This window comes from Rattus norvegicus, chromosome 16, assembly GCF_021556685.1.
Source record: "Rattus norvegicus strain SHRSP/BbbUtx chromosome 16, alternate assembly SHRSP_T2T, whole genome shotgun sequence".
In the NCBI taxonomy this organism is placed as follows: domain Eukaryota; kingdom Metazoa; phylum Chordata; class Mammalia; order Rodentia; family Muridae; genus Rattus; species Rattus norvegicus.
Window position 1 is genome coordinate 17,013,849 of NC_141549.1, and position 26,913 is coordinate 17,040,761.

The window sequence follows — 26,913 nt, forward strand, 5'->3', positions numbered from 1 at the left end:
GGAGTTGTTTATTAAAAAGTGGAAAAGGAAGGAAATGAATGTCTTCGTTCCTTTCACTGCCGCGAGATGGGGTTGCACGCTCTGCTGTACACTCCCCCATGAATTACCAGAGAAAGGAGAGGAGCGCCTGCTGGCACTGGGATGGAACTGTTGAAGCCTCAGGCCCAGAGCCCACAGACATGAACACTTTTCCACGGTCCACGTTAGAGCCTTGCCACTCCAAGTGTGGCCTGCGGAGCAGCTTAATGTCAAGATCACCTTGATCTTGTTCAACATTCGAGCCCTACCTTGCTATAGGGTCTCAAAGAAACCTGGGATAAGTGTCACTAGGCACCTGTGGCTCCTTCCAGAACTTTTCGCACACACCCACTAAGCCCCTCCCTCTCAGGGGCTGGGCTTCCTTTTCCTTCCCCAGCTTCTGATCCCTATGTAACTCCGCCATTTTGGACATGCAGTGTCTTGGATTCCTGGTTCATTCTTGGCTTCCTGGCCCATGGCTTTTTTTTTTTGCCTTCTCTTCACCACTCTCTCCATTTTTCCTCTTATGCTCTGCCCTGCCACTCTCTCCTCCCATGCCCTGGTTCAGTTCATTGGTCATGTTAGGTCTGGACACTTCTAGATATTTCTGGCTGTGCTCTCCCTCACATCTACAATAAACTTTCTCTTCCACTATATCTAGGAGCGGTAACGCCCCTGTTTTTCCTCAATAGTGAGTTTGGGGTTAGCCTAGGATACATGAGACCCTGCTCCACCCCCACTTCCCTAAAATTTGTATCTGTCAGCCCTTTCCCCATCCCATTGAGATATGTATGTATGTCTTACGGAGTGTCTGCAAGGACCTGCAAGCCACTCCATCAAAATATAGTTACCAAATAAGGAACACTAATTCTTAGACCCATGAGAGCCTAGAAGTCTAACTTTAAACCCCTGCCAGTCACCGGACACATTTAACCAAGTTTTGAACATTTTCATTTCTCTGACCCTACACTTCAGCCCAATCCTCTCCTCATGCCCTTCCTCATACCTCCTTTAAAGAGTCATGGGGCTGGATAGGTAAAGGCCTGGGCTAGGTTCTAGAGGACCAGGTCCCATCTCCAGCACTCACAGAGTAGCTGACAACTGTCTGTACTGGGTCCAGTCCCAGGGGATCTGATACTATCTTCTGGCCTCCTCAGGCACTGTACACACATCACACACACACACACACACACACACACACACACACACACACACACACACACCACAGACATATATGCAGGTAAAACATTCATACTTATTAAATTAAAATAATAATCCTAAAAAATAAAATAAGGGTCTGGAGAGACGGCTTAGCAGTTAAGAGCACTTGTTACCTTTCCAGGACTCAAATCTGATTCCCAGTACCGACACAGAGGCTCAAAACCATCTGTAACTACAGTTCCAGGAGACCTAACCCCTTGTGTCCTGCTGGGTGTGGTGGCTCATGTCCTAAGCTAAGACCTGAGCTTAGGAGGCTGAAGCGAAAGGAACAAGGACAAGAGAAACGCGTGTTCAGAGGTGATTCCTGATGCATTTTTATTAGAGCCAGAGGTGACAGCTTTTTCCACTGAAACACATCTGTGTCCTGAGGGAAGGCCATGAGAAACCTCCCCTTGTAATTTACCTTTGTCAAACTGTCCAAGAACACAGCACAATTGCTTTATGATATTCTCTAATTATCAAGTCAACCATCAGCTTCTCTTAGGTGTGTGTATGTCTGTCTGTCTGTGTATCCTACCCAGGGCCATGTGCACGTTAGGTAAATGCTCTACCACTGAGTTGTAGTTGTTTCTTAGTCCCACTTTTCTCAGATTTCAGATGTTTTCTTTTTAATTAGGCATGAAAACAAAATCTACTTCACATCCCAGCACTTAGGACATATTCCTGTGACGGGAGGCTTAACAGTCAACTTTAGGCCTTAAATTTTCTAGATCTTTCCTCAAATAACTCTCACTGATTTGTTAGATTTTACTCTGTTCTGTCTGGGACCTATTTGCCCTATTGGGTCTAAACGGAATGTTAAACATTCTGGGACCTAAACAGACAATTTTAAAATACATCACCAATTCCCAGTAAATATGGTGCAATGGCCTCCTAGCTCTTGGGGTCACAGTGAAAGCACAGCTCATCTGGTGAACACTGCACAGGCCCCCGTTCCCCCCCCCCCCAGCCAGCAGGTGATCAGCTTTGCCTGGAGGCTGGGGTCTGTGGCTTGATCTTCTTTACGGCTTCCAGAACAGAGAGCAGGTTCACTCTGTCTCCAAACTCTTTTTCTCGGTGCTCAAGAAGAACGCCCTAAAGGGGAAACAGGAAGGGATGTCAGTCTCTACTCAGAGGTGTTCACTCATGAAACAGACTCTGAGCACCAGCTGTCCGTCAGTCCTGCGCTTGGGCGGCTGAGAGCTCAGATCTGAATCAAACCCGGCACCTTCCCTTGAGTTGTCCGGTCTTCTGAGGAAGGGGACTGAAGCAGTCATGTCCCAGTACTTGGGACAAATGAAGCTAGTTAATTAAGACAAAGGTATGTGGAAGGCTTCATGCAGATAAGAGAACAATCTATCTGGAGGAAAAAGAATGAAGACAGAAAACAGCTAGGAAGCAGCGCTCAGAGGCCACCTCGATGGCTGCTGGAGGACCGTCTGAGAAGGGAGACCCATTCTTTTCTTTAAACCTCATAAACTGGGGTCACACTTCTAACACAGTGAATCAAACACACCAAGATAGAGGACATTCTAAAGTCACTGTGAGGTAGTGAAATGATAAAAGGACATGCTTGAGGTCTTAATTCACTGTGGTATCTGGACACTTGTCTTAAATTTCAAATAATCTGAAATGTGTCCTGTCATTATAAAGACAAGAAAACAGGAAAAAGAGAGGAAGTCCAGTCAGTGAGGTGGCTTGTCCAGCCGAGGCACTTGCCATATACAGGCCTTATGACCCCAGGGTAATCCCTGGGTCTTGCACAACGAGGCGAGAGGGAGCCAAGTCCTGAGGGTTGTCCTTTAACCTCCACACACACATTATGATGTGCACATGCCTGTACACACACACACACACACACACACGTACACACACACACACTCCAATAAATAATAAAGAAAAGTCCACCACATTAGGTTGACCATTAGGAAGTGAGTAAGGAAACTGATTGTTTACTGTGTAAGTCAAATGCAGACAGTGAAAAATCAGGGGAAGAATGTTTGATGGCATGGGAAACACTCGTCATCACTGTGGAGAGAGAGAGACCAACCAACTGCCACCCAGCTCTGTTCTAGTGGGCTGCCTTCAGCACCCCCTACGAAGGCCCCACATGCTTTTCACTATTTTGCTGTTTTTAGATTCTCTACACAGCATAGGCGTAAAGAATATAGGTTACTATATTCTTTACAATAAGCGAGGCATCACGAGTCACTTTTAAAAAGTTCATACCTGCAGGCACTTGACATAACTGCAGAAATGCCTCCAGGAGGAACTAGGGTTGCTGCCCAGCCAACCCAGCTCACCCACTACCTTGCCAGCTCTGAGGGGACCAACAAACACCACACCTAACAACACCAGGAATGTGCTAGCCTGGCCATGAGTACCCAGTGAGTCACCACCAGGCAAGAAAAGGCTGGCAGGTGTACCAAACCCTGCCCTAGAGGCCACCGTAGGAGGCCAAGGTAGGACAATGAAATGCCACGGGGCTAGACCAGGAAAAAGACCTTCTATGGTCACCTAGACCAGGTCACTGAGAGCCACGTCTGCAGATAACCTGTACACACAGTGGGGTGCTGTCCTTCTGGGTTCCTGAGTTTAATTTCTCCTGTGCTACTCACCAGCCATGTCTGGTCCGCTTCTATGTAGATGGGAATGAGGAAACGAACCTCCCAGACTGCTGGTGGGGCATAGGAAGATATGGAGCCATACCAACGGGCACCTCTAACAAGGCAGGTGCCTGGTGGCCACTCCTATTACAACGCTTTGATATACTTACTAGAAGTCAAGAGACAGAACTACATCAAATTAGATACCATTTAATGCTAAACTCTAATACAAATGAGTAAGAACGATTACCAGCACATTTTTTTTTTTTTAAGATTAGAAATCGAGCTTCCTATTCTGACTTCTTTTATGTTGGGAGATCTAACAATGCAGAGTGAGGCTGCTTTTCTACAGAAACAAAACAGCAGAAGTCCAGCCACACCCCACACACGTGCATGTCACTGATTCTATGGTTTCCACGCAGGCTTGTTGTCTCCGGGTCCTCCTGTGACCCATGACTGTCCACTGAAAGCCCCAAGCCCACGTGGAGTACTCGTCTGCCTCCCAGGCCCACAAGGACCTACCTCATCTCTCTTGCCCATACCCTTCCTCAGGATCCTCACACTGACTCTGGGTCCTCATTGCCAGGACTCCTAACACCCTGTTCAGGAGAATCGTTTTCTCCCCAGGCACGGTCCTGACACCAAGAGTTCCACAGGACTCTCATACGTTCCTAACACGCTCCCACCTATTCCTTCTACTCCTTCTCCCTTTTTTACTTTCCTCCACATCTGTCCTTGATGGCTGGGGGACATGGCCAATTGTGTATATTCACAGACAGAATAAAAGTGAGCTACCTGGGCAAGAACTGAAACACAGCTTGAAACAGGAAGTCAGGCTCAGGCCTCTGCAGGACCACACTGGACTAAGCCCACTGGTCCAGCTGCCCAACTGCTCTCGGTCTGCAGTCCAGGCATCCTGACTGTCTGGTGACCTGACTTAGAGTGCATGTATGAGAAGCAAGCCTATGGAAGATGTGTGACCAGTGACGACGCTGGGAGGAAGGACGGAAGGCGCTAAATGTGGAGATTCACGCCCCTACTTCAGCCTCAATTCCAAACCCCTAGGTCTGTAGTAAATACCGAGATCTTACCTGCTTTCCAGATCCTATCACAAAAACCCCTCCGAGGATGAAGCCTTCGCCTTCAAAGTTTCCAGAGAAGCCTCCCTTCCAGGCCCGGAAGGAGTTATACCACACACCCAAACGCACGAGGCCCATAAGCATCATCTTCCGCCTCTCTGGACCATAGAACTTTTTCTACAGAGCAAGGAAGACCCCACGTGAGCAGTCTGCATGCCTCTCAGCCCCAAGAAGGAAGCCAGAGCCAAAAGCCCCGGATCCTGCAGTAATACGTGTAATTCTCTTCCCAGGGTCACACTCAGCTGCCTAGGGAAACAAAAAAGCTGCCAGCTCTGACTTCTTTACAGAAAAGGAAAAGGAAAAATATGAAAAAAAAATTAAATTTAATTTCACGTTGCTTTTGTAATGTAGTGCTTGAACCCAGGGCCTTGTACATGTATGTTAGGTGGGTCCTCTACCACTGGGTTCAACGTATGCTCTCAAGACCCTTTCGATCTGAGACACCCGCTCCTGCCACCCGCCACCATGTGCTTTCTCACAGTCCTTACAACATCTTGTAGGGAGAGAGAACAAAGGAGGTAACTGCATATATTAAGGGACAAGGGTTTGGCTATGGTGCAAGGATCTTCTGTTCTTTCCCTCCCTCCTGGGTCACCTGACAAGAGGCTTCAGTAACAATGGAGAATGACTTTCAAGAGTCTGCCTGTGCTGTGCTCTGAGAGCTGGGGGACCCTGAAAGTTCAGGGAAACTAAAGGGGGAGGCCTACCTCCATCTCCAGGACAAACCTACCCTAGGTCAGTGACCTCTCCCAGCTGAGAAACTAGTCCCACCAGCATACAGCCCAGGGCTCACAAGCCTGTAACACACTCGTTCTTTCTGTGTTTTATTTTTAATTATGTGACTAAGAGCATCTCTGTGTGCGTTTACGCAACTGAGCAAAGTACTCGAGAGGCCAGAGGGGGACACTGGATTCCAGGGAGCTGGTGTTACAGGCCAAGGTCAGCCATTCACCATGGGTGCTGGAAGCTGAATGTGGTTCCTCTGGAAGAACTCTTAAGCACTGGGGTGTCTCTGCAAGCCACAACACGCTCACCTTTTCATCCAGGAAGATTTCCCCTTTGAAGTAAGGCTGGAAATCCTCCACTTCCCTCTTGACCTTCTCCTTCACCACTGCGTAGAGAGGGACACCTAGCTCATCCAGCTTGGGCTTCAAGGACATCAGATCTGCTGCTTCCTGTGGAAGACAGGAAGGTTCAGTGACATGAGCTCCCACAGCTCAGCAGTCAAGAAACAAACCATGGCCCAGGGTTGACACTAAGCGGAGAGACAAAGGTAACAAAATTCCAGAATCAAGCTTCTGTGAAAGCCCTCCTCTCCCCCCAGTCCCTGCTAGAACTTTCTCTTTCCGTCTCTAGTCTAACCTACTGGAATGGTATCTTTGTTCTAGAAAGATTCCCAGACCTGTCCTACTTCTCAAGCATGTTCTGTGCTTTCTGCCAGGGGCTTTTTTGGTGCTAGGTCTTCATGTCACCAACGAACACGGTCACTCAGGTTCCAAAGCATGCCTTACTATAAGAAATTCTGTCTTCTGCTTCATTCCCAGTGTCTAGAACATGGCCGGCTATACGGAAGGCACTAAACCCTTGGTAGAAGGAGCTGAAGGTGGAAAAGGGGAGGGTGTGGCTGTGCTGAGTGGAACAGACATCCTTGATCCTCGTGAACCGTGTGCTGGAAGAATCAACAATACCCCGTGAATCACGGAAACGCTTAAGAAGCTTTTCACATTAGAGGTCCTAATTAAAGAACCACCAGGAAGTTCTTTTAAGTGTAGCCTGCCCACCTCTGATATATATATATATATATATATATATATATATAGTGAGAGGATATTTTCTATAACAAGAACAAAACAGAAAGAAGCACAAGCAAAGCTAGACAGAACAGCACTGATTGTAACATATTTACCAAGAATGCGACTGAGTTGCAAAGTCTGAGTACAACAGAAGGGAGGGGCTACAGTGTCTGATGTGGTTGAAGACCACCTGCCGGAGATGCGGTTCACTGCTCTCCCGGCCCTTTCCTCTGGGGATGTTGCTATATAAAGCTATTGAGAGGAACAGAGTCATATATCTCCTCTGTTAAGCCACTCACACACGTCTATCCACCCACATTTCTGGACCCTGTAAGTTTCCACAAGACGCTGTGCCAGGGCACAGAGCAGAACACCGGAGAACAGGCTGCAATTAGGAAGTGCCATTGCTCCTGGAAAGTTCTCTGTATCACTGGCTTCAACAGATCATGTCAGAGCAGTTTCCCAGATGGTGTCTGGAGGCATATCAGATATGGAATTAAAAGCCCGCAGCTTACACTCCATCTCCAGCATGAAAGAAAATAGTGAACCCCTCAAGTTGGCCAAGTCTAAATGACTGTGACCTGTCACATGACGGGGGGGGGGGGACTGAGACTGATCAGAAAGTTAGCTTGCCAATCACCCTGACCTTAAAGAAAGAGGGGTCTATGTTAACTGGACAGGTCCAGTTCCATCACTGGGGTCTTAAATGTGGAAAAGAGAGGAAGGAAGTCAGTGTTGGAGGGATGGGATGTACCAATGATCTGAGCAGCTATTGCTGACTTTAGAAACAGAGGGAGAACTCACAAGCCGAGAACACTGGTGGGCTCTGGAAGGGTGCAGAGACAAGGACATGAACTTCCACTACAGTTTCCAGGGGGAGTGCAAACAGAACTCTAGACCTGTACGCTGACTGCTGTTAAAGCCAGCAAACGTGTGTCATTTTGTCCCAGCAGTTGTAACTGAAAACACACTAAGCAGGCAGTTTGGCTTTGGGGCAAATTCTGTAAAATGAGAATGGTGACAATAGGTTGCGTTTCTAAGAGAACCCTGAGAAACTGTGCACAGCCTGGGGATGCAGCTCAGTTAGCAGACTGTCTAGCGTGGACAAAGCCCTGGGTTCCATCCCCAACATCACAGAAAATGACACAGTGGTGGTGCACGTCTGTGATCCCAGCACTCAGGAGGCAGAGAGGAGAAGATCAGAAACTCAAGGGCTACCTAGCGAATGAGAGATCGGCCTGGGCTGCATGAGATCCTGTCTTAAAAAACTGAAGGAAAAAAGGTGCCTTGCAGGTAAAACACTGCAAAGTGTGCACTCAATAGTGTCAGTGGATTCTTTATCACACACAGAGGCAGAAGGAGATCTCTTAGGGTTGACTCAGGCTTCCAGAGGAATGAGAGTGATAACCCCGACGAGGCCAAGGGTGTTTGTTACTTGGGAAGCCAAGTGGTTTCAAGGCAAGAGAACCCCAGTCCATTTTTCTCCTGGTCAAAGCAATTATCTCAGAACTTGGGGCTTTTGGTACCACCTGGGCAGGCCGTCTTCGAACTATCCTTGCCCTCTTTTTACTCATTTATGGAGTGACAAGGTCAGGCTCAGGCCACAGTAAAATTCCTTGTTGCATTAGCATTTTGCATCTCAATAACTACAGTTCCTGGGGTTGGGGATTTAGCTCAGTGGTAGAGTGCTTGCCTAGCAAGCGCAAGGCCCTGGGTTCGGTCCCCAGCTCCGAAAAAAGAAAAGGAAAAAAAAAATAACTACAGTTCCTGCCCTAATACGTGTGTTCAGTTTCGGGAATGGCTTCCTCTTGAGTTGCTGACCTGGAGCCACACTGTACATAAGCCTCAGCATCACTCAAGCTTACAGGCAAATGCATCCGCACTAATGGTATGACTGAACCCCTGCGTAGCCGCCCATTCTGTGAGAGCAAGAGGGGAGAAAGAGCAGTTCATGATCTAGAGTGGAAAGGGACTATGGTGGATCCCAAGGAACAGGAACGCTCTAAAGCGCCTCCTAGAGGAGGTCCCTGCTTGCTGCACCTTTGTCAGAGGGAAGCTGACAGCTGAAAGTGGGCAGGGAGCGTTCCTCGAGGATTAGACCCTTACTTCAACAAGTATGCATCCATGCGGACCAATAGGAACTCTCAATAGAATGTTCTCCTGTTGCTGCCCCGGATTAGATGAAAAGGCAGTGCAGGACATAGCTGCTACCATATTGGGCAAAAGGCTTGAGGGACAGAGAAAGTGAGACGTGTGTGGCTAACCCCACCAGGGTATTTGGAGTTGTTAAAAACACGATCAGAGCCAATGTCAAAACAAATGCATAGAGCAAATAACAGAGGCATCCAGAAATGTCAGACTGCTTAGGAGCACACCTAAGCCCTTGGTCCTGCTGGAAATACTCCAGACCCCACTGCCTGAATGCTTTACTTCCAACAGATCTTCAAAGGCACTCACCGCTCGACAGAGGAAGCAGCCTGGCCTTCGCACAGCCATAATCACAGCCCCATTCTTTTCCCATAGCTCCTTTGCTTTGAATGTCCTTGGTTCTGAGAGAGAAGAAATGGTTATGGCTTCCTTCCGGCCTGCCCAGTCCTCCTTCAACTGTTTAGAAGGTCCTGAACTACGTCCAGCTGACCTCAGCTCAGGACCCAGCCTAGGAGGGGACCAGGAGAAGGCAAGCACTGATAGGGAAGACTCAGGATCCGACTCTACACTGAAAAGCCCCTCCCCTACAAAAGCCAACTTTCAACTCGAATATCCAAACTGTGATAATATCTGGCAAAATTAAAATTCCTTTTATGGCTGGCAGCACTGGTCAGTCTAATAATTGTGTAGAGCCCAAAATGAGTTTTGCATTTGATACCCCTCCCACAAATACTCTTAAAAGCATATTCAAAATAAAAAAGAATGACCTAAACATTTTAAGTGCAATACCTGTAACTAGAAGAGGGTAGAAGACACCCAACGAGCAAGTGCTTGGGAGAATTGGTGTGGACTCATTTTAGATTAACCTTAATTATTTTAGTATTCCTCAGAGGTCACCATGCACTTGTGGGATACAGTGTGAAAAAACAGGAAAGAAGGGAGGTTGTAGTCACATGAGATTTCTAAGACCGGGGCTGAACAAAGCCTTGGCATTTCTCTCTCTCTGCGCTTTTTCTAAGGTGACCTGCCATGAATGTGAGCCACCACACCCCTGTCTTCCGAGGGCAGCTCCCTCACCTTGCACTGATATAAGAGAATAGCTTTTCTCTGGGGCACTAGCCAGAGGACCTTCTGATCAGTGAGCCCTAATGTTTACCAAGAAATCTCCCCCGCACGGAGCCTGGGCACTGATGTGGGAGTGTACCTGGCAGGGGTACGGGGGGCATGATTGAGTGGGGCTCACAGGTGAGCACCTGAGGACAGGTACATAGGCTCCTTTGTCCTAAAGTCGGCCCCCTTCTTCTGCAGCTTCCTCACAGGCAGAGTAACCACAGAGTAACCAGCTCTCCAAATCCCCCTTTACAATGTGCATTTTCTTACTGTGCACGGGCCCTGTACCATGCATGAGGAATACAGAATGGGGGGAACGGTGTTTCTCGAGCTCATTCTGCCCAGACAGTTCGATTTATTTTATTCTTTGTGACAATCTCGAAAGCCTTGGAATTCCTCAGAATGCTCTCCGGAATAGCTGGCTTATTATGTGATGGTAAAATATCGCGAAATATTACAGAGCAATTTATCATGGCAGTTAAGGCAACAGTAACAGAGAGTGAAAAATTACTTTGAAAAGATAAAGATGAATTAGCCATTAATACCAAGACCACCTCTATGTGACTACAGAAGCAAGGAGAGGAACACAGCAAAATAAAAAATGATTGTGCTAGGTGGGTACAACTCCTGGTAATTTAAAATTGTTATTAGATTTCACCATAACATTGCTTCGAGAAAAAGGGACGATTTTAAGAAGAAATCTAAAGGAGTTAAGCATGTATCCTACCATCCTGGAAAAGTACACAAAGTCACCCCTTACCTTTCTCCAGTGTTTTCAGATCTATGTCTTCCAAATATTCCAGTGCCGCCTTTTGGGGCTTAGAGAGAAACATGTCTGTGTTGGCCAGGAGCAGTGCCAGTGCAGCAGCCCCAAAAGCTCCCACACCGATGGACCACATACCCATGGAAAAGAAACTTGAGTCCTGGAGAAAAGACATGTCTGGAGAATAAGAAGAAGGAAGATGTTACTGTTCCCACAGGACAGCTGGAATCTGACCTCCTGCCCAAGGCTCCAGTGGACAACTGGCCAGAGGGGGAGGGTCCGAAGCAGGGCGAGATGGGATGGCTCAGAGCTGCTCAACCCCTTGTCTCAGCCCCATTTGAGAGCTTGGGAGAAGCACAGGCACACTTGGGTTTGTGTCCCAAGGAGCTTACTAGGGCATGAGGAGTCATGAAAGAAATGGTGGTGTCTAGGGGCTTTCCTCACACCTGTGCTTTCCTGGTCTGTGCTGCTCTGCGGGCTGCTTTCCTTTCATTCTTGTTCACGTGGGGGAGGGGGTGGCGAGTGGCTCAGCTATCACCTCCCTGGGTAGGGACAGCCTTCTCGGCTGTGATCAGAGGATACTTGGTTTTGTTACCCTATCTGTCTTCCTCTGGAGTTTAAGACTCTCCCAGAAACAAGGCCCGCATTCTATTCATCAAAACCCCAGCGACTGCCCAGCAGGGCCTCACTCTGGGGAGACAGATAATCTTAGTCAATTTCTCCCAGCTGAGAAGAGCTTTCTCACTGATTATAAAAATGAAATAGGCTGCCATTTAAAAACAAAAGCAAAAGGGTTGGGGATTTAGCTCAGTGGTAGAGTGCTTGCCTAGCAAACACAAGGCCCTGGGTTTGGTCCCCAGCTCCGAAAAATAGAAAAAAAAAAAAACAAAAAACAAAAAACAAAAGCAAAACCAACAACAACAAAAACAAAAACAAAAACACAGTTTCAACAGCACCAACACATCAGTGCATAAAACCACACCTGACAAGAAAGCAGATACTGCCTGAAGCCTGTCACCCGGCCACTGTCAACTGCCAGTATCTTAAGATCTCACCCCTCCTGGTTCTTCCCTCAAACCCAGCTTGGGTCACTGGGGACAGGACATCGACAGGGACAGGGACAGGAGTAAACCACCTAACAGGTTTAAGTCCACCTGGCACGATTTGACCTGGAAATATCTTCAAAGCCTGAGTGGAGGCTGGGAAGCCCACATCACTGCTGAGACATGGGACTTTGAGGAAGGAGGAAGTGACCTATGGGGGAGACAGAAAAGGATTTAACACCAGGACCGGACTGAAGCCAGCTTAGGGAGTTCAAATTTGAGTTACGCAATAAGAGAGAGGTCACGTCTGGTGGCACAGGCCTGTACCTCAGCTTCTCAGCAGGGTGAGACAGGAGGACCCCATGAAGTTCGAGGCCATTCTGGCCAATTCATTGAGTCACATTCCCAAGGGAAAAAGAGGCTGAGCTCTAGCTTGTGGGTAGAGTGCTTCCACAGTATCCTCAAGTTTTAATTCTCAGTATTATTAAAGTTAAGTTAATCAACCAATAATTAAAAGAGAACTCCAGGAAAGGAATGGCCAAGGAAATATGACACACAAAGAAAAAGAAAAAGAAAAGAAGAAAGAAAGAACGGATGGACCTAGTACTGATTCACTTGGAGAAAGGAGGAGGCCGGTATGGGTGTTTAAAGGCCTGGTGGCTGCGACTGCTACTGTATCCCTGCTTTCAGCTGAGAGGGAAGAGGGAAGACTTAGAACCCCACAACGTGGTTCTATGAGCAATGGCTCACCACAACCAAGTGCTGAAATGAATTCAGATGAGTGATGAGCATGACTTATACACAATCAAGGTCTCGGGCTCGGCGGGAAGGAACATTCCGCAGGCCTGCTTCCAACTTTTCTTTGGCAAAGTTACACATAACTGGATTATGGTTCACAGAATGACGAGGAGGGAAAGGACGTCTCCCAAGCACCTGCTGTAAACAGGAGCCTGGAAAAAATGTCGGGGCCATTATACTGTCTACCACAGTTCTGGATTATGGGCAGGCTTACATAATTAAGGAGCACATGAGTGCGGTCATCTGGTTACACATGTGTAAGCATTTCTGTAAGAGGTCAGCTTATGTCAACCCTCCCAGTGGAACCAGCAGTGCAGTTGGGCAGTCCTGGGACCTCTTCCCTCCGGATGCGTCCCCTACTGCACTCGTAGAGGCACCATGGCTCTACTTCCCCACCACTCGATGACAAGCATTCGGCTGGTTCGCTCATGAACACATCGAGGGAACTCACGACTAGACTGAACATTTATTTTTATGACTAATTTACAATCAACCGAAATAGCGATTTTGGAGAACCTAGTATGACACGCAATCCTTAAGGAGACACAGGCCCAGCTCAAAAAGTATCGTAATAGTAAGTGGGAAGTTGGAGGGAAAGGACACTTGGGTTGTGGGGCCACAAGGAAGAGAGCCAGTCCAGACGACCACAGAGATAGAGGAAGTGGCTTTGGAATTGGTGTGGGACACCATTGACACGAAAGCTTGGCTGGGCAAGGAATGATCTAGCCTGGCATGGAAGACGCTGGGAGCCTCTGGGAGAGGAGAAGCAGAAGCAGCCTGCCCTGTAGCAGCAATGGCGGCTTCATCCATCCTCTGGGAGAGGAGAAGCAGAAGCAGCCTGCCCCTGTAGCAGCAATGGCGGCTTCATCCATCCTCTGGGAGAGGAGAAGCAGAAGCAGCCTGCCCTGTAACAGCAATGGCGGCTTCATCCACCCCATTTTCTCATGGCCGTCTGAGGCATCTGGGTTTCCTCATGGCTCTCGTACCATCCTAAGATCTCAGGTATTCTCGGGCCCCCGCTTCATTCTATGTGTTTACATCACTGGGGATGGGTCTAGGGTAGAACCACCTACCAGACTCAGCCCTCCTCTGCGGGATTTGATCCTGTGCTAAAGGTGCCCTAAGAACTCACATGGCCCAGAGGTGCCCATCTCCGGACCTCAAGCTCAAGAAGCTTGTATTCAATACGTGAGCTTCAAAGCTACCCCAGTCACGATATTTTCCACCCTTGCCCTTACCCTCACCTATACTGTGCTTTAAAAAAAAAGGGGGGGGGGGTAGAGTCACTCCTCTGGGGAGAACATGCCAGCAGGCTCCGCATCCCGGCTTTATCACCCGTCCTGGTGGAGGCAGACTTCTCGAGAAGTACCAAGCCTCCAGAACTCAAAGAACTCCTGACAAATATAGGAACAGATATGACAAAAACGTGGGGCACAGTCTCTCGGACCCTGAATTACCTACTCCCACTCCCACGGGCTAATAACTACCAGTGCTTTTCCACATGAAAGACCACTAACCGGAGAAACGGGGAGGCCAGTAACCCCGAATTGTCTAAATGTTACTTGACATGTTTGGCTTAAGTTTATTGTCTCAATTGCCTGGTGGAGCAGAGGATATTCTCTTTGCAGGGGGCAACACTAAGGCTCTGAAGTTCAGGAACTCCCTTCTGTCACAGGGCCAGCAGGTAGCAATTCTGCCATCGGTAGTCAACAAGAACAGCACTCCAAAGCTTAGAGTCTTTCTGATGTCACTCCTGGTCTCGCCACACATTCAAAAGTGGGTCTGTGGAGGCCAAGGATGCGACCCGCCCCCTTCAGAAGAATTTCAAGCAGGAGGCTTCTTGTATTCAGTCATCAAACGTAACGTCACTACGTTCCTTTCTGGTCTAAAGGAAATTTACCATAGACCAGCTGTCCCTTCTCTTTTCTCCCACTCTGTTCCCTTCCTTCAAAAGAAGCCCAGTCTCTCCAGAAGAGATCTGCAAGGTTGTTTACAGAAGAGCCAACCCCCACCTGACAGCCATACCACGCAGCTCCCCAGGGGGAGGCTTATCAGATCCCTGCCGGCTCCCAGAAGGTGAAGCTGGATAAGACTAAATAAACAGCAGCTGTAAGGGCTCACAGTGGCAGCTTTGGTCTGGAGAGAGCTGAGGGTGGGTAGAGGGAAGCCAGCTGGGTCCCCTAAGCCAAACTGCTACCATCTTCCCCAGGCTCACCCTCTGAACTCCAGAATGAAGGAGTGACACAGCCCCTTAGACCCCAGGGACATCTTCCGACAGAAACACTAACAGCTTACTTGGAACCCCAACATTCATCTTCATTAAGCCCACTTTGGCCCACCTGCCGTTTTAGGCTTCATCCAGCTTGGTGCCCTTCCCCTAAATATCCATCCTTCAGCGGGCCAAACCCAGGAAGAGCACTTACCATGTGCCGTGTCCACGCCTCTGCTTCTACTGACAAAGGACTCTGACCCACAGGCTATGTAGGCAGGATGGCCAGGCACAGGGAGGGCTGGAGGTGGAGCTCTGGAGTCTCGCCTAGGCCCCTAAGCTTAACCACTCCAGAGGCAGGACTGGGCCACACAGACACCCTCCAGCTGCCAATGGTTAATCTCCAGAAAGCATCAAAGTGGCCAGCTGCCAAGGCCCCCTAGCTCTTCAAAAAAAAATTGAGCAAAGTTTTGAGTCATTTGCAATTTGCAGTCATGCAGACTGTAACATTTCTTAAGTGCCAGCAGACTCCCCTGTGCTATGGGTGCATACGAAACCAGGCCCATGTGTCACACAGCATCAAAGGGACAGGTCCTTTTGTTCAAGGCTCTTTGCCCAGCCTGCTCTGTACCCTTCTTTACTCTCCACCAGGAAGCCCTGGACTGCCAAGGATCCTGACCTGATCTAGTCATCTTCGCCTTTCCACTCCCTTCCCAGGGCACAAAGGTGTACGCGTGTTCACTTAGGCATGGGTCCTGTGATCAGATAGAACCTTCGGGTGGCCATGCTTTCAGAAAAGAGTTTTAGCACAGGGTACTGCTTATCTCGTCAACAGGCAGGCATTTACCTAGTTGGCATACAAGAGCTGTAAGGACTCAGAGTGGCCGAGTGAACAAACGCTGGGAAAAGGAAGGGCATGAGTAGTAAATAGTGTCCTATCCATAGTAGCATGGTTGGTGAGGGTGCTGTAGTGGCCAGGGGAGAGACCAGAATGGGAGCGGAAGTTAGGCTCTGTCAGCTCTGCTGAAACACTCATTGTATGAGAAGCTGAAATAAAGGTTTCGGGGTGATATGATCATTCTGGCTAGGGACTGGAGAGATGGCTCAGCAGTTAAGAGCTTTGGCAAGGCTTCCAGAGGCCTGGGTTCGAGTCCCAGCACCTGTATGGCAGCTCGTAACCATCGGAAATGCCAGTCCCAGGGATCCAAAGCCCTCTTCTGGCCTCACTGACACCTGGCAGGTGTGCACATGGTACATAGACCTACATGCAGGCAAAACAGCTCTACACACGAATAAAATAATAAATAAATAAAAATCACTCTGGTTACAGCATGGAGAGTGAAGTGAACCAAAGTAGCCTGGCCAAGTTCAGAGGAATGGGGATCCGGTCTTAGGCTGTGCAGTCAGGGAAGAAGAGGCTGGGCAGCAGAGTCATATGAGATGGACAGAATGTAAAGTGTAGGCCAATGAAAGGAAAATGGACGCCACGTTTCTGTCTTGAGTAGTTGGGCTGGACACTCGTGTCAGTCGCTGACTAGGGAGCTCTAGAAGTCAGTAGTGGATGGAGGACAGCTTTGGATCTACTACAGCATGTCCATATAAAACCCACTACCTGGAAACTTTGAGTCAGAAACAGGAATGGGGCACTGGAGAGGTAGCTCAGTGGTTAAGAGCACCGACTGCTCTTCCAGAGGTCCAGAGTTCAATTCCCAGCAACCACATGGTGGCTCACAGCCATCTGTAATGGGATCTGATGCCCTCCTCTGGTGTCTGAAGAGAGTGAGTGTCCTCATATACATAAAGTAAATAAGTAAATCTTTAAAGAGAGAGAGGGGGGGGGCTGGAGAGATGGCTCAGCGGTTAAGAGCACCCGACTGCTCTTCCAGAGGTCATGAGTTCAATTCCCAGCAACCACATGGTGGCTCACAACCATCTGTAAAGAGATCTGATGCCCTCTTCTGGTGTATCTGAAGACAGCTACAGTGTACTTATAGATAATAAATAAATAAATCTTTAAGAGAGGGGGGGGGGAATGGGGACTTGGAGGGCATTGCCAAGCCAGTGGGTGAACTCCTGGAAGTAGGTAAGGTCACCCAGGAAGGATGTATAGGTTCAGAGAAACCACTTACATTGCACACCCTTCCTTGAAAGCGTTGCCTACTGAATGCTCTCCCTGATTATAGGGCCCACGACTCTGTGAACTTCTCTGCACACTGTGGAAAACAGGGCTCATGTGTTGTGTTGTGGCTGTCTGGCTGGCTTCACAGTACACAGAGGGCAAGGGGGATTCACTCCTACATCAACAGAACTTGCCAAGGATCTGCTGAATGTAATGCAGGGACAGTAACGAGCACAGAATGTCGAAGCAAGAAGGAAGCGAGTTGGATTTTACTCTTCAAATGTCACACTGGAGCAGAGTCGGAGGTATTTGTTGCTGCCTAATTTTACCTCTGCGTGGACATGGCTAGCCTGGTACTATAGAAAACACTCAAGCTTGGGACTTGACCTTGCAGAGAGTCCCAGCTCTGCTGCTCACTGGCAACGGGAGCTAACACGGCCCCGTTCCCACTCTCACTCCCACTCAGGTTCTGTAGCACCCGATGACTACACCTACAGGGAGAGACTGGAGGGCACCCGGCACTACTGCGCTCCTTCCGCGTGAGCACAGCATCACGCGCACAGGCGTTGAAGTCAGAGACTTGTTCAAAGAGCTGCCTCTAGGCAGGGACCGATAAAGTCTTAACAAAGCAAAAGCATCAGCAGTGGGTGGGTTAACTCATGTCTGAAACATGTAGGGACAGCAAGAAATTCTAAACATCAAGGGAACACCTGCCCTGCCCAGCCTCACCCAGGGACTCTTCCCATCTCAGAAAAAGCTGGCCTGAGGCAGACCCAAGGGATGGAAGAAAGGAAATGGAGGGAAAACGAGGGGAAGAGGCACATGACTTCCTTGGCTCAGGCCTTCAGTGAACAGACAGGAAAGATGGTTCCCCGCCACTCCTCTACCATCCCCCACTGTTAATGTCCTCTGCTCTAAAAGCTCTACGTCAGTAGCCCCTTCACTGAGTAAATGAAGAGCTAAGACCCAGAGAAGCTGGCTAGCCTAAAGTCACACGGGTAAGAGGGGCAGCAGTGTCTATGTTGGGACTCAGGTATGGGTCTCCCAATTCCCACTCCATGGCAGCTTACCCTGCTTCGGATTCTCAAGGTCCTACACCACCCACCATGAACCCGGCACTAAAACTAGGACAACATGCACACACACTGACACCAGATACAGCCGGTGCTGAAACCTGTTCACTGGCCTTGAACAAGCTGAGCGAGAGATTCCTCCTGAATGGGGCCTGGTGTCTGAAGAGAAGCCCAGTCTCTCCCAGGCCCAATCCTTGGCCAGCAGCTCACAAACCAGTGCCAAATGTTTTCTTAAGGACCATTCTGCCCACTCTCTGCTGAGAAGCTGGCCTGCAGTTTTTTTCCTATACACAGTGACAAGGCCCTGTTAATTCCGGATGCCACCGAAAAATGCCAGCTTAGCAGTTACTGTCACAGTGAGAGGCAGCAGAGAACTCCCACAAGCACCTGTGGAAATGGCCACTGCAGTGACCAATGCTCGTCTGCCCCAGTCAGTTCTGTTGTCTGGGGCACGTGCCTGCTTCTATCCCACCCTCCACTGAGACGCTAAGAGTCAGAATTGTGAACATATGATCAGAGGAGAAAAACACCACACACTCAGAGACGGAGAAACAGAGGCACAACTGAGAGGGAGCGGGACAGCTGCCTGGAAAGTCCTTGCCTCCGGGAAGTGGTTCCAAAGACCTGGGCGTTCTGCTAACTTTTCAGCCTCTTGCCTTGGCTCAGAAGACCTGTCCTCTCAAGTCCTGTGAATACGGACAGGAAGACGAGGACAAACCTCCAAGAGACACTGGGTTCGGGCCACCAAATCTCAGTTCTCATTCTGCCCTAGAGACCATTTTCTTGCTTATCACCTTGAATTGTCTGAAGAACAAGCTGCATCCAGTGGCGGCCCGTGTTTGAGAAGAGCAACACGAAACACAGCGGCAGGCACCCTGGGATGTCGGGGACCGGACTGCTGGACTAGGCAAAGCTAGTGCCCTGCCCTGAGCAGATTCCTGAGAAGGGCTTGACCTTTTCCCTCCTCTTTCTCGCCCGTTCTCCCGCAGGTATGGGTCCCTCTCGACCCCCACAAATAACTGGGTCCCCGCTGGCGGGGGCAATGGGAGACCAAAAAGTCTTCCTTACAGTTTTCGTTTGCTTATCCTTTTTCCTTTTTTCTTCTTTTTTCTTTTTTCTTGGAGCTGGGGACCAAACCCAGGGCCTTGCGCTTGCTAGGCAAGCGCTCTACCACTGAGCTAAATCCCCAACCCTTTCTTTTTCCTTTTTTAAAGAAGACAATACCTTTCTGTGAGGCCCAGGATAGCCAACAGCTTGCCACCTTCCTAACTCAGCCTCCTTAGCACTGGCATTTTAGGCACAGACCACCCCACTGGGTGGTCTTTACCTTTGGCAGGTTTCAGATTCACTCACTGTCCTAGGAGGGCAAGACAGACACCAAATACGGGACAATTTCTCCAGCAATGTCATGACAAGTCAGTTTTCTGGGTGGAAGTTTCAGGTCTGGGGGAGTCCTGCCTTGTGTCCACGTTCTCCACAGCACATACTTTGAGTTAACTCTTTGGCTCTCTCACACTGCTCCTGGCAGTGCCAAAGGTCAAGGTCAACTGCAGTCTCCCTTGGCAGAGGCCACTGAACTCGTGGGTGAGGCTGGCTCCTTCCAAAGCATCTCTGGACAGTTCCTGCCACACAAGGCTCTGTCCAAACAGAGTCTGAGCTGAGAGCATTTCAAAGAAGCAGAGAGCCAACTAGCAGGAGAGTTGCTTTTAATCTGAGATACTAACGAAGTCTGGGCACGCACCTTAGAACTCCAGACCGACCAAACCTTCTGGTGCCACACAGGCTTGAAATGATCATTAGACACGAAGACTGCAATCCCAAAGGCAGAGAGTGGAGGACTGCAAGTTCAAAGAAAGCTTCAGGGATGTTCAAAGCTACCCTGAACGACCTAAGACGCGCCCCTCTGAGAAGAAAGGGGGAAAGAGGTAGGGTATGAATGCTTCGTACCCCTCCAGGAACAGCACAAAGGGTCTCAAGTAAATGCCATCCCTTATAAGGAAGGAGACTAAGGAAAGGTCAGGCCAAGAAGAACTAAGTCCAATACCTACAAGTTGTATGAGCCTGGACCAACCAGGTTCCACATTAGCCAAGTGGGAACAATTTCTTAATCACCTTCTGAAAGAGAGCTGAATCAGTGAAGATGCTATAAGTCTTTACAAAGACTGCCAGATTTACTTATTCCTGCATTAGTCAGTGATCGCCCCAAATATTTGAAATGGATTTTCTGACGAATCTCTTTTGAGGACCTAGGGTGTGCAGTGTGAACCCCAGTTTTGTCTCCAAGGATGGGCGAAAGCAGGAGCATAGAAGACTCTATTAGCAGGCTCCATGACAATGCTTTTCGAAATTAAAAAAAAAATCAAGAAGTGAGTATTTTCTTTTCAAATAAGTCATTTACCAAGCTCCGAGGGGAAAAAAAAAACTGTCGAAGTAAAAGTAAAACCAAAAAAGTAGGTAACAGGGCTGTGAAAACATAGGCGGCACGGTGCCAGCGGGAATCTCAGAATACGCCTTTCCCATGCGACCTTAAATTTCTTTATCTCCCTCGGGTCATTTTCGCCAACTCCAACGACCTAACAATTCGGAGGGTTGGAGCTCGGCTCTCATTACCACACCTCAGCAGCGTTATGAAATGTACTACTGAGCTTTCTAAGTCAAAGGTTTGCAACCTTTGGAAGAGAAGGAAGAACAGGTATCTCAGAGACTTCCTGACAGGACACCCAAACACTGAAATTGGACAGCCACGGCCACCCCAGCAGCCTTCAGCCCACCTTGGGTGGACGGCCCCCCCTCCCTCCGCGCGCCCCACTGCGAGGTGGACGAGCGTTTCTTTCAGTCCTCTGTCCCAGTAATTCAAACATCTGGGTGCGAGACGGACAAGAGTTTTTCTGTCCTCTGTCCCAACAATTCAGACAGCTGAGTGCCACCAGCGCCATTCCGGGACGGGGGTCTCTGGGCCCCAAGCGTGAAGTTTGAACTGATCGCTGCGGTGGGCGGAGCTTGTCGGAGAGAGGTACCTGGGGAGGACCTGGCCGCATCCTCCATCCCGCATCCACTCTCCGCCGCCCCTGGCCTGCCTCGATCCTCACCTGCGCCCCCCAAGGACCCCGCCTCCGTGGACTTCACTGGTCCCCTGAGCTACGCCAGCGGACGCAGGAGGCTCCTCCGTTGTAGCGCAGCTTTGGAGGCTCGTGGGACTAAGATTCCCCGCGCCTGCGCAGTTCAGCGCCTACGCCACCACGCCACTTTCACGTGACAGACACGCCCCCGCAGCTCCAGACCCCGGACTGCGCAGAAATGGGGTTGCCTTGGGGCAGTTCTTTGCTCTCTGATTTCCACAGCGCTAGTTTGGAACTGGCGTGCTCTGTAGGGGTGCTGCGCTGTCATATCCAGAAGCATGTAGTGTGCGTGCATGCGTGTGTGTGTGTGTGTGTGTGTGTGTGTGTGTGTGTGTGTGTGTGTGTTGCAGCCCCCAACCCCATAAAACTTAGATGTCCCAGTGCCTGTCTTCACCCCCAAATGCTGGTTATCAGAATGAAGAAGAGCAGCTGAGAACTGGCTCTAGGATAATACCACTCCTCCAGCTTCTGAGCAACCCTGTGGCGGGCTTGTCTTTCACTCTTTCGTGGTCGTTTGTTTAATGTAGCTCAGACTGGTCTGGAATTGTTTATCCTCCTGCCGCAGTTCCCCAGGTGCTGGGATTACAGGCGTGCACCGCACCGCCATGTCTGGCTTTCACCAATTTTTCTCACTCCTGTAGTAAGTGTTCATTACTGTCGTATAAAAGCCATAGTCAGGGGGTTGGGGATTTAGCTCAGTGGTAGAGCGCTTGCCTAGGAAGCGCAAGGCCCTGGGTTCGGTCCCCAGCTCCGAAAAAAAAGAACCAAAAAAAAAAAAAAAAAAGCCATGGTCAGAAGAACAGTTTCAAAGACAGGATTAACTGACTCACACAGAAGAGTTAAATATGGGGGTGGAGGAGACAAAGGCAGAAAGAGATCTCAGAGAAGTTTGCAAAGAAGTTACAGCAGCCAGACCGTCACATTGGTCAGAAACGATCATCTGTCCTGTGTGTGTTGGGCCTGAACATCTGGCCAGAGGATCAGGCTGTCCTGGTCTATCTTTCTTTACCTTCCTCTCATGTTTCTCACTGTAAGAAGCAAGACTCTATGTAATAACAAATCAAGAGACTAGAGAAGGTAAGACAGTTTTTATTTTACTATCTTGTAAAGTTAGGTGTTACCCTAGACAAAAGGTTTTTTTTAAAAAAAAAAAAAAAAAGGCTGGCCTGCCATTTTGGTGTCAAGACAAATATGCTTTTTACAGTCCTGGTCATGAATATTCTTGTCCTCTCTTCCCCATCAGTGGGGTGATTTGAAGAGTTACAATCATTCCCTCAAAAGCATCACCCCCACACTATATCCCACTTCCTCCTAGAGCTGAAGACCCTGCCGTGCTTTCCTGATATGTAGCTTAATCAGTAGCTGCCCTAATTAGGGTTACCATGAGCAAAAGCAAGTTGGGGAGGAAAGGGTTTATTTGGCTTACACTTCCACATCATAGCCTATCTCTGAAGGATGTCAGGATAAGAACTCAAACAAGGCAGAAACCTGGAAACAGAGCTGATAAACAGACAGTGGAGGGGCACTGCTTGGTGGCTTGCCTACATTCTGATTTTATGAAGGCATTTTCTCAATTGAACCTCCCTCCTCTCCAGACTCTAGCTTGTGTCAGGTTGACATAAAATGAGCCATTCCGGTAGTAAACTGACTCTCCACCCTAAGATAAACAGAACACTTAGACGAATAGGTGTTATCTGACAACTGGGAAAGAGCAGAGTCCAGGTGTCTCCTGATAGTTTGGAATGGTGCATTTCTTTTACTCAGAACCTGGGGCTAGTCTGGTAGCCAGCAAACTGCAGTGAGCCTTCTATTTCTGTCCACCATAGCACTGAGATTCCAGGCCTGTACTCTTGCAATCATATCTGGATTTTCACTGATACCAAGGGTTTGAAATCAGGTTCTCATGCTTGAGCTGAAAATGCTGTTACCTGCTAAACCACACCCCAAACCTAGAAGATGGTCATCTCCCAGCAGTGTTCCCCCTGCCCTTTCTCCTGGGAAACACATTGTGGTGTACAATATCCAAAGGCTTTCCAGATTTGCCTCTCAAGTCCACCACACATTCCATATAAATGTGTATTTCAACCCAGAGAGTCTGGTAATATTCAACCCAGAGAGTCTGTTCAGGGAGCTCTCCTGAGCTATATAGTGAGTATCTTTGTTTCCCCGCTGGGACCCCAGAGCCTCGTCCTGGAATAGCATCCAGATGTACCTGGGAGGTTTGTGAAAGAAAAAAAAAAAGGTCTAAACTGAGAATGGTCGTTAGCCTGAGAGATCTGACCTTTCACGGAAAAGATTTAGTATAATTTGGTACAGCGTGAGTGTACTTATAAAATGCCAATTCACCACCACTCCCAGAAGACTTTTCTCACGTACACCTCATTTCTTACTGCGCATCTGGCCTGAAATAGGAACTTCGGCTAAAGGTGAGGAACATTCCCAGGGGTTTCCACTATGATTAAAACAGAAGACCAGTTCTTGGAGACATGGGCACTCAGAACTTGATGGCTAATGGTTATGGTTAATGCTATCTGGTTAAAAGCAGTAAAATTCTAGGGTGGGGGAAACTAAGAGTCTGCTATGACCTACAGACTATTCAAATGTAAGATGACATGTTTATATTTATGTTTTTTTTAACACCCCAAATCTCTGGACCTCAGAAGAGAAGACTGGCTCTGGGAGCTAATTAACATGCACCCAATATCCCCAAGTTTCTCTTTGTTCAAGAAGGCACAGGCTGAACCCATTAAACTGCCAGCAGACCAGAAAAATAAGTTATGAGAAAGCCAACACAGGAAAACTTATTTATAGAGCTCAGCAGATTTTAAAAGATCCAAAGGAAACCCTTGAATGAGGAAGAGGCAGGCATGTAGCTAAAGAGAGGGACCTCGTGAAGTCTTGGGTTCAGGTTTGATTCCCAGCACACGGTCAACTTTGTAAGTAGTGCACGCTTGCAGTTCCAGGAATTGGAACTTGGAAGGTAGAGGCAGACGGATAAGAAGTTCAAACTAATCTTGTACGCGTCAAAATCTTGTTTCAAAAGAAAAGCAAAATAGCAGCAGCAGGAAAACCCTAAACCAGAAGCAATCTCCATCACCAAAATCCACATAGCCTGAAAGATTTCAAGAGAAAAGCAATTCTAGGCGTAGAAAGGTCACAAGATAGATTTGTTCGTTTTGGAGCAGGGTGTTGCTATGTTGTCTGTGCTTCCTCAAACTCGTAATCCTCCTGCCTCAGTCCCTGAGTGCTGGGATTAGCCATGCCTGGCTAGCCTTAGAATTTGAACCCAAGGAGGTAAAAGTTAAAGCTGACTGGAAGCCCTGGGACAGCTTAGTATACACGGAGGTTACCATCCTGGTGGATTGTGATACATTTTTGTACCACCAGTGTCATTAGAGCAGAAACAGGAGACAGAGCTGGGTAAAAACTTGTCACTTAGTGCACAGCATCTTTAGACTCAGCTGTCTTCCTCTGTTTGCTCCACAGTGCCCCAAGAGGCCATGACATGCTGGCTCCTCTAAGCCCTACAGCATTTGGGCTCATGGAGGAAGAGTTCGAGAAGGAGCTGGCATTGAATGCAAAATGTCAAAGATTAATACCTGACTTCATTGCCACAGGTCCATATCCCCATCCCGTATATGCATAAGAAGTCAAATTAAGACCAAGAATTGTCTGTGAGCCACAAGCATGAGTGGGCACTGATGAGTGGCCACGCAGCTCTTCCTGACTTGTCAATATCCTTAACTCAGTTTCTCACAGTCCTGTGCTTCTACTGCACCTACTGGGTGCTGGGGTTACCAGTGCCCCAGCGTGCTCCAGTGTGCCCCAGTGTGCCCCAGTGTGCCCCAGTGTGCCTGGGTCTTTTCTTACTTTTTGAAGCATGAGGATGCCCTCCTTCCACAGAGTACCTCACGGCAAAGTCAGTAGAGCTCTTTCTAGATAATCCCAGGGGATTATCAGATAAACCAATGAGTGCTTGCTTGGAGGATGAGTAGTGAATTATTCTTTCCAGATTAAGGAAAGAAGGCCTCTGTGGTGTCCTTTCTGTTATTCTTTTAACTAGGCCTGTTCAGTTAGGAAGGATTTATTTACACATAATAGGGAAAAAAACGCCCCAAATTGTGTGGAAGTGACCCTGGTTCATTTGCTTCCTTGATTTTAGTCACATGATGGCATCATGCTAAGGCTGATTCTGCTATGGTCATTTTGAAATGGTTCCTAGGACCCATTATAGAGAGGAGAGTGTCTACACACTAAGAAATGAACGAGCTTTCCTGGGATGTCTGGTCCTGTGGCCTGTGTAAAGTATTCTGGTCTCAATCAGTATCACTGTGGATCTAGAAGAAAAACAGAAATGAAACAAACATGTTAAGGCATTCATTCCTTACATTTCTTTGCAACCAAAGCTAACTCTGCTCTTTTTAACACTCACTGGTGTCTGGATTTGCACACAATATTATCAGCTGGCTAACAAAAGATTAGTTACGAAGCATGCCCTCTTTTTTGTGTGTCTGTGTTTTGCTTGTTTGAATTTTTGTTTTTTTTGAGCCCCAGTCATACTATGTACCACAGGTGATCATGGAACTCGTGGTCCGAATGTCGTGGTTGCAGCCTGCAGTACCAGCCCGGCTGTATCAGACATAGTACCTCTTAGGGGATGCTCTTTCTGGGGATAGCATTCTGTTGAAGTTGCTGTGGGCTTATTGAGACCAAAATAACAAGAAAAGTAACAAAAATATAAAAAGCAAAACACGTACATGCTAACTGTAACCTTTCATTCTTTGGAATTTCTTACACATTTTAAAAGATTCAGCAACTTTGACAGTATACTACAGTTCTTGGCTATGTGTCTCAATCCCTAGACACAACGAACATAAAAAATTCCTTTTAAGTGTACATTGTTCCTTTCTTCCTCAGTACTGTAAGTCTTTCCTCTATCTGGAAGAAAATAAGGACATTGAGTCAACATTGATGACAAAACTTATTTTAGTCATGGTGATTTGAATATGCTTGACCCGTGGGGAAGTGATACTGTTAGGAGGTGTGGCCTTGTTGAAGGATGTGGGTCACTGCAGGGGGTGGGTTTTGAGACCCTTTTCCTACCTGTCCAGGAGACAGTCTTCTCCTGGCTACCTTTGGAGCAAGATGTAGAACTCAGCTCCTCCTGCACCATGCCCGTCTAGATGCTGCCATGCTGCCAACTTTGATGATAATGGACTGAACCTCTGAACCTGTAAGCCAGCCCCAATTAGATGTTGTCCTTTATAAGAGTTGCCTTGGTCATGGTGTCTGTTCACAGCAATAAAACCCTAATGAAGACAATTGTTATCAAATTTACATTTGCCGGCTCAGGTTACATGAAGGTGGAAGGACCTTTTCAGGTCAGTACCAACTTATAGTATAATACTTTAGGATTTACCCTAAAGTAAACTATAGTGATGGACTATAACTCACACAGTATGAAAGTGTGCATAGGGCCTGGAGAAAGGACTCTGTGGCCAAGAGTATGTACTGTTCTTGCAGAGTACCTGGGTTCAGTTCCTAGCACCTACATTAAACAGCTTGCAACTACCTGCAACTATAGCTCCATGGGGGCTGTGATGGTTTGCATGTGCTTGGCCCAGGGAATGGCACTATTAGAAGGTGTGGCCTTGTTGGAAGAAGTATATCACTGTGGGGTGGGCTTGGAGACCCTCCTCCTAGCTGCCCGAGGATGCTCAGTCTGTTCCTGGCTTCCTCCGGGTGAAGATGTAGAACTCAGCTCCCCCTGCACCA

The 26,913-nt window shown here is 48.2% G+C and overlaps 2 protein-coding genes across 8 annotated transcripts in view; both read right to left on the reverse strand.

The window, feature by feature from the left end:
* Positions 1 to 1,529: 1,529 nt before the first annotated feature.
* Positions 1,530 to 21,218, reverse strand: Prxl2a (peroxiredoxin like 2A). Of its 5 annotated transcripts, none has more exons than XM_087588589.1 (6): positions 21,109 to 21,218; positions 10,775 to 10,937; positions 9,214 to 9,305; positions 5,998 to 6,138; positions 4,916 to 5,080; positions 1,530 to 2,313 (listed from the first exon to the last, which is right to left on the reverse strand). In XM_087588589.1, exons 2-6 carry the CDS (start codon positions 10,917 to 10,919, stop codon positions 2,200 to 2,202), a joined length of 657 nt encoding a protein of 218 aa, XP_087444715.1. In that variant the 5' UTR covers positions 10,920 to 10,937; positions 21,109 to 21,218; the 3' UTR covers positions 1,530 to 2,199.
* Positions 21,219 to 22,284: 1,066 nt separating this feature from the next.
* Dydc2 (DPY30 domain containing 2) overlaps positions 22,285 to 26,913 on the reverse strand; it is a 54,582-nt gene continuing 49,953 nt past the window's right edge. For 2 of the 3 annotated variants that reach the window (XR_015639576.1, XR_015639575.1), the window contains one exon: positions 22,285 to 25,475. The gene's annotated coding sequence lies outside the window, so the exon portion shown is untranslated. The remainder of the gene's footprint in view (positions 25,476 to 26,913) is intronic. The other variant, XR_015639574.1, reaches the window with a different exon arrangement.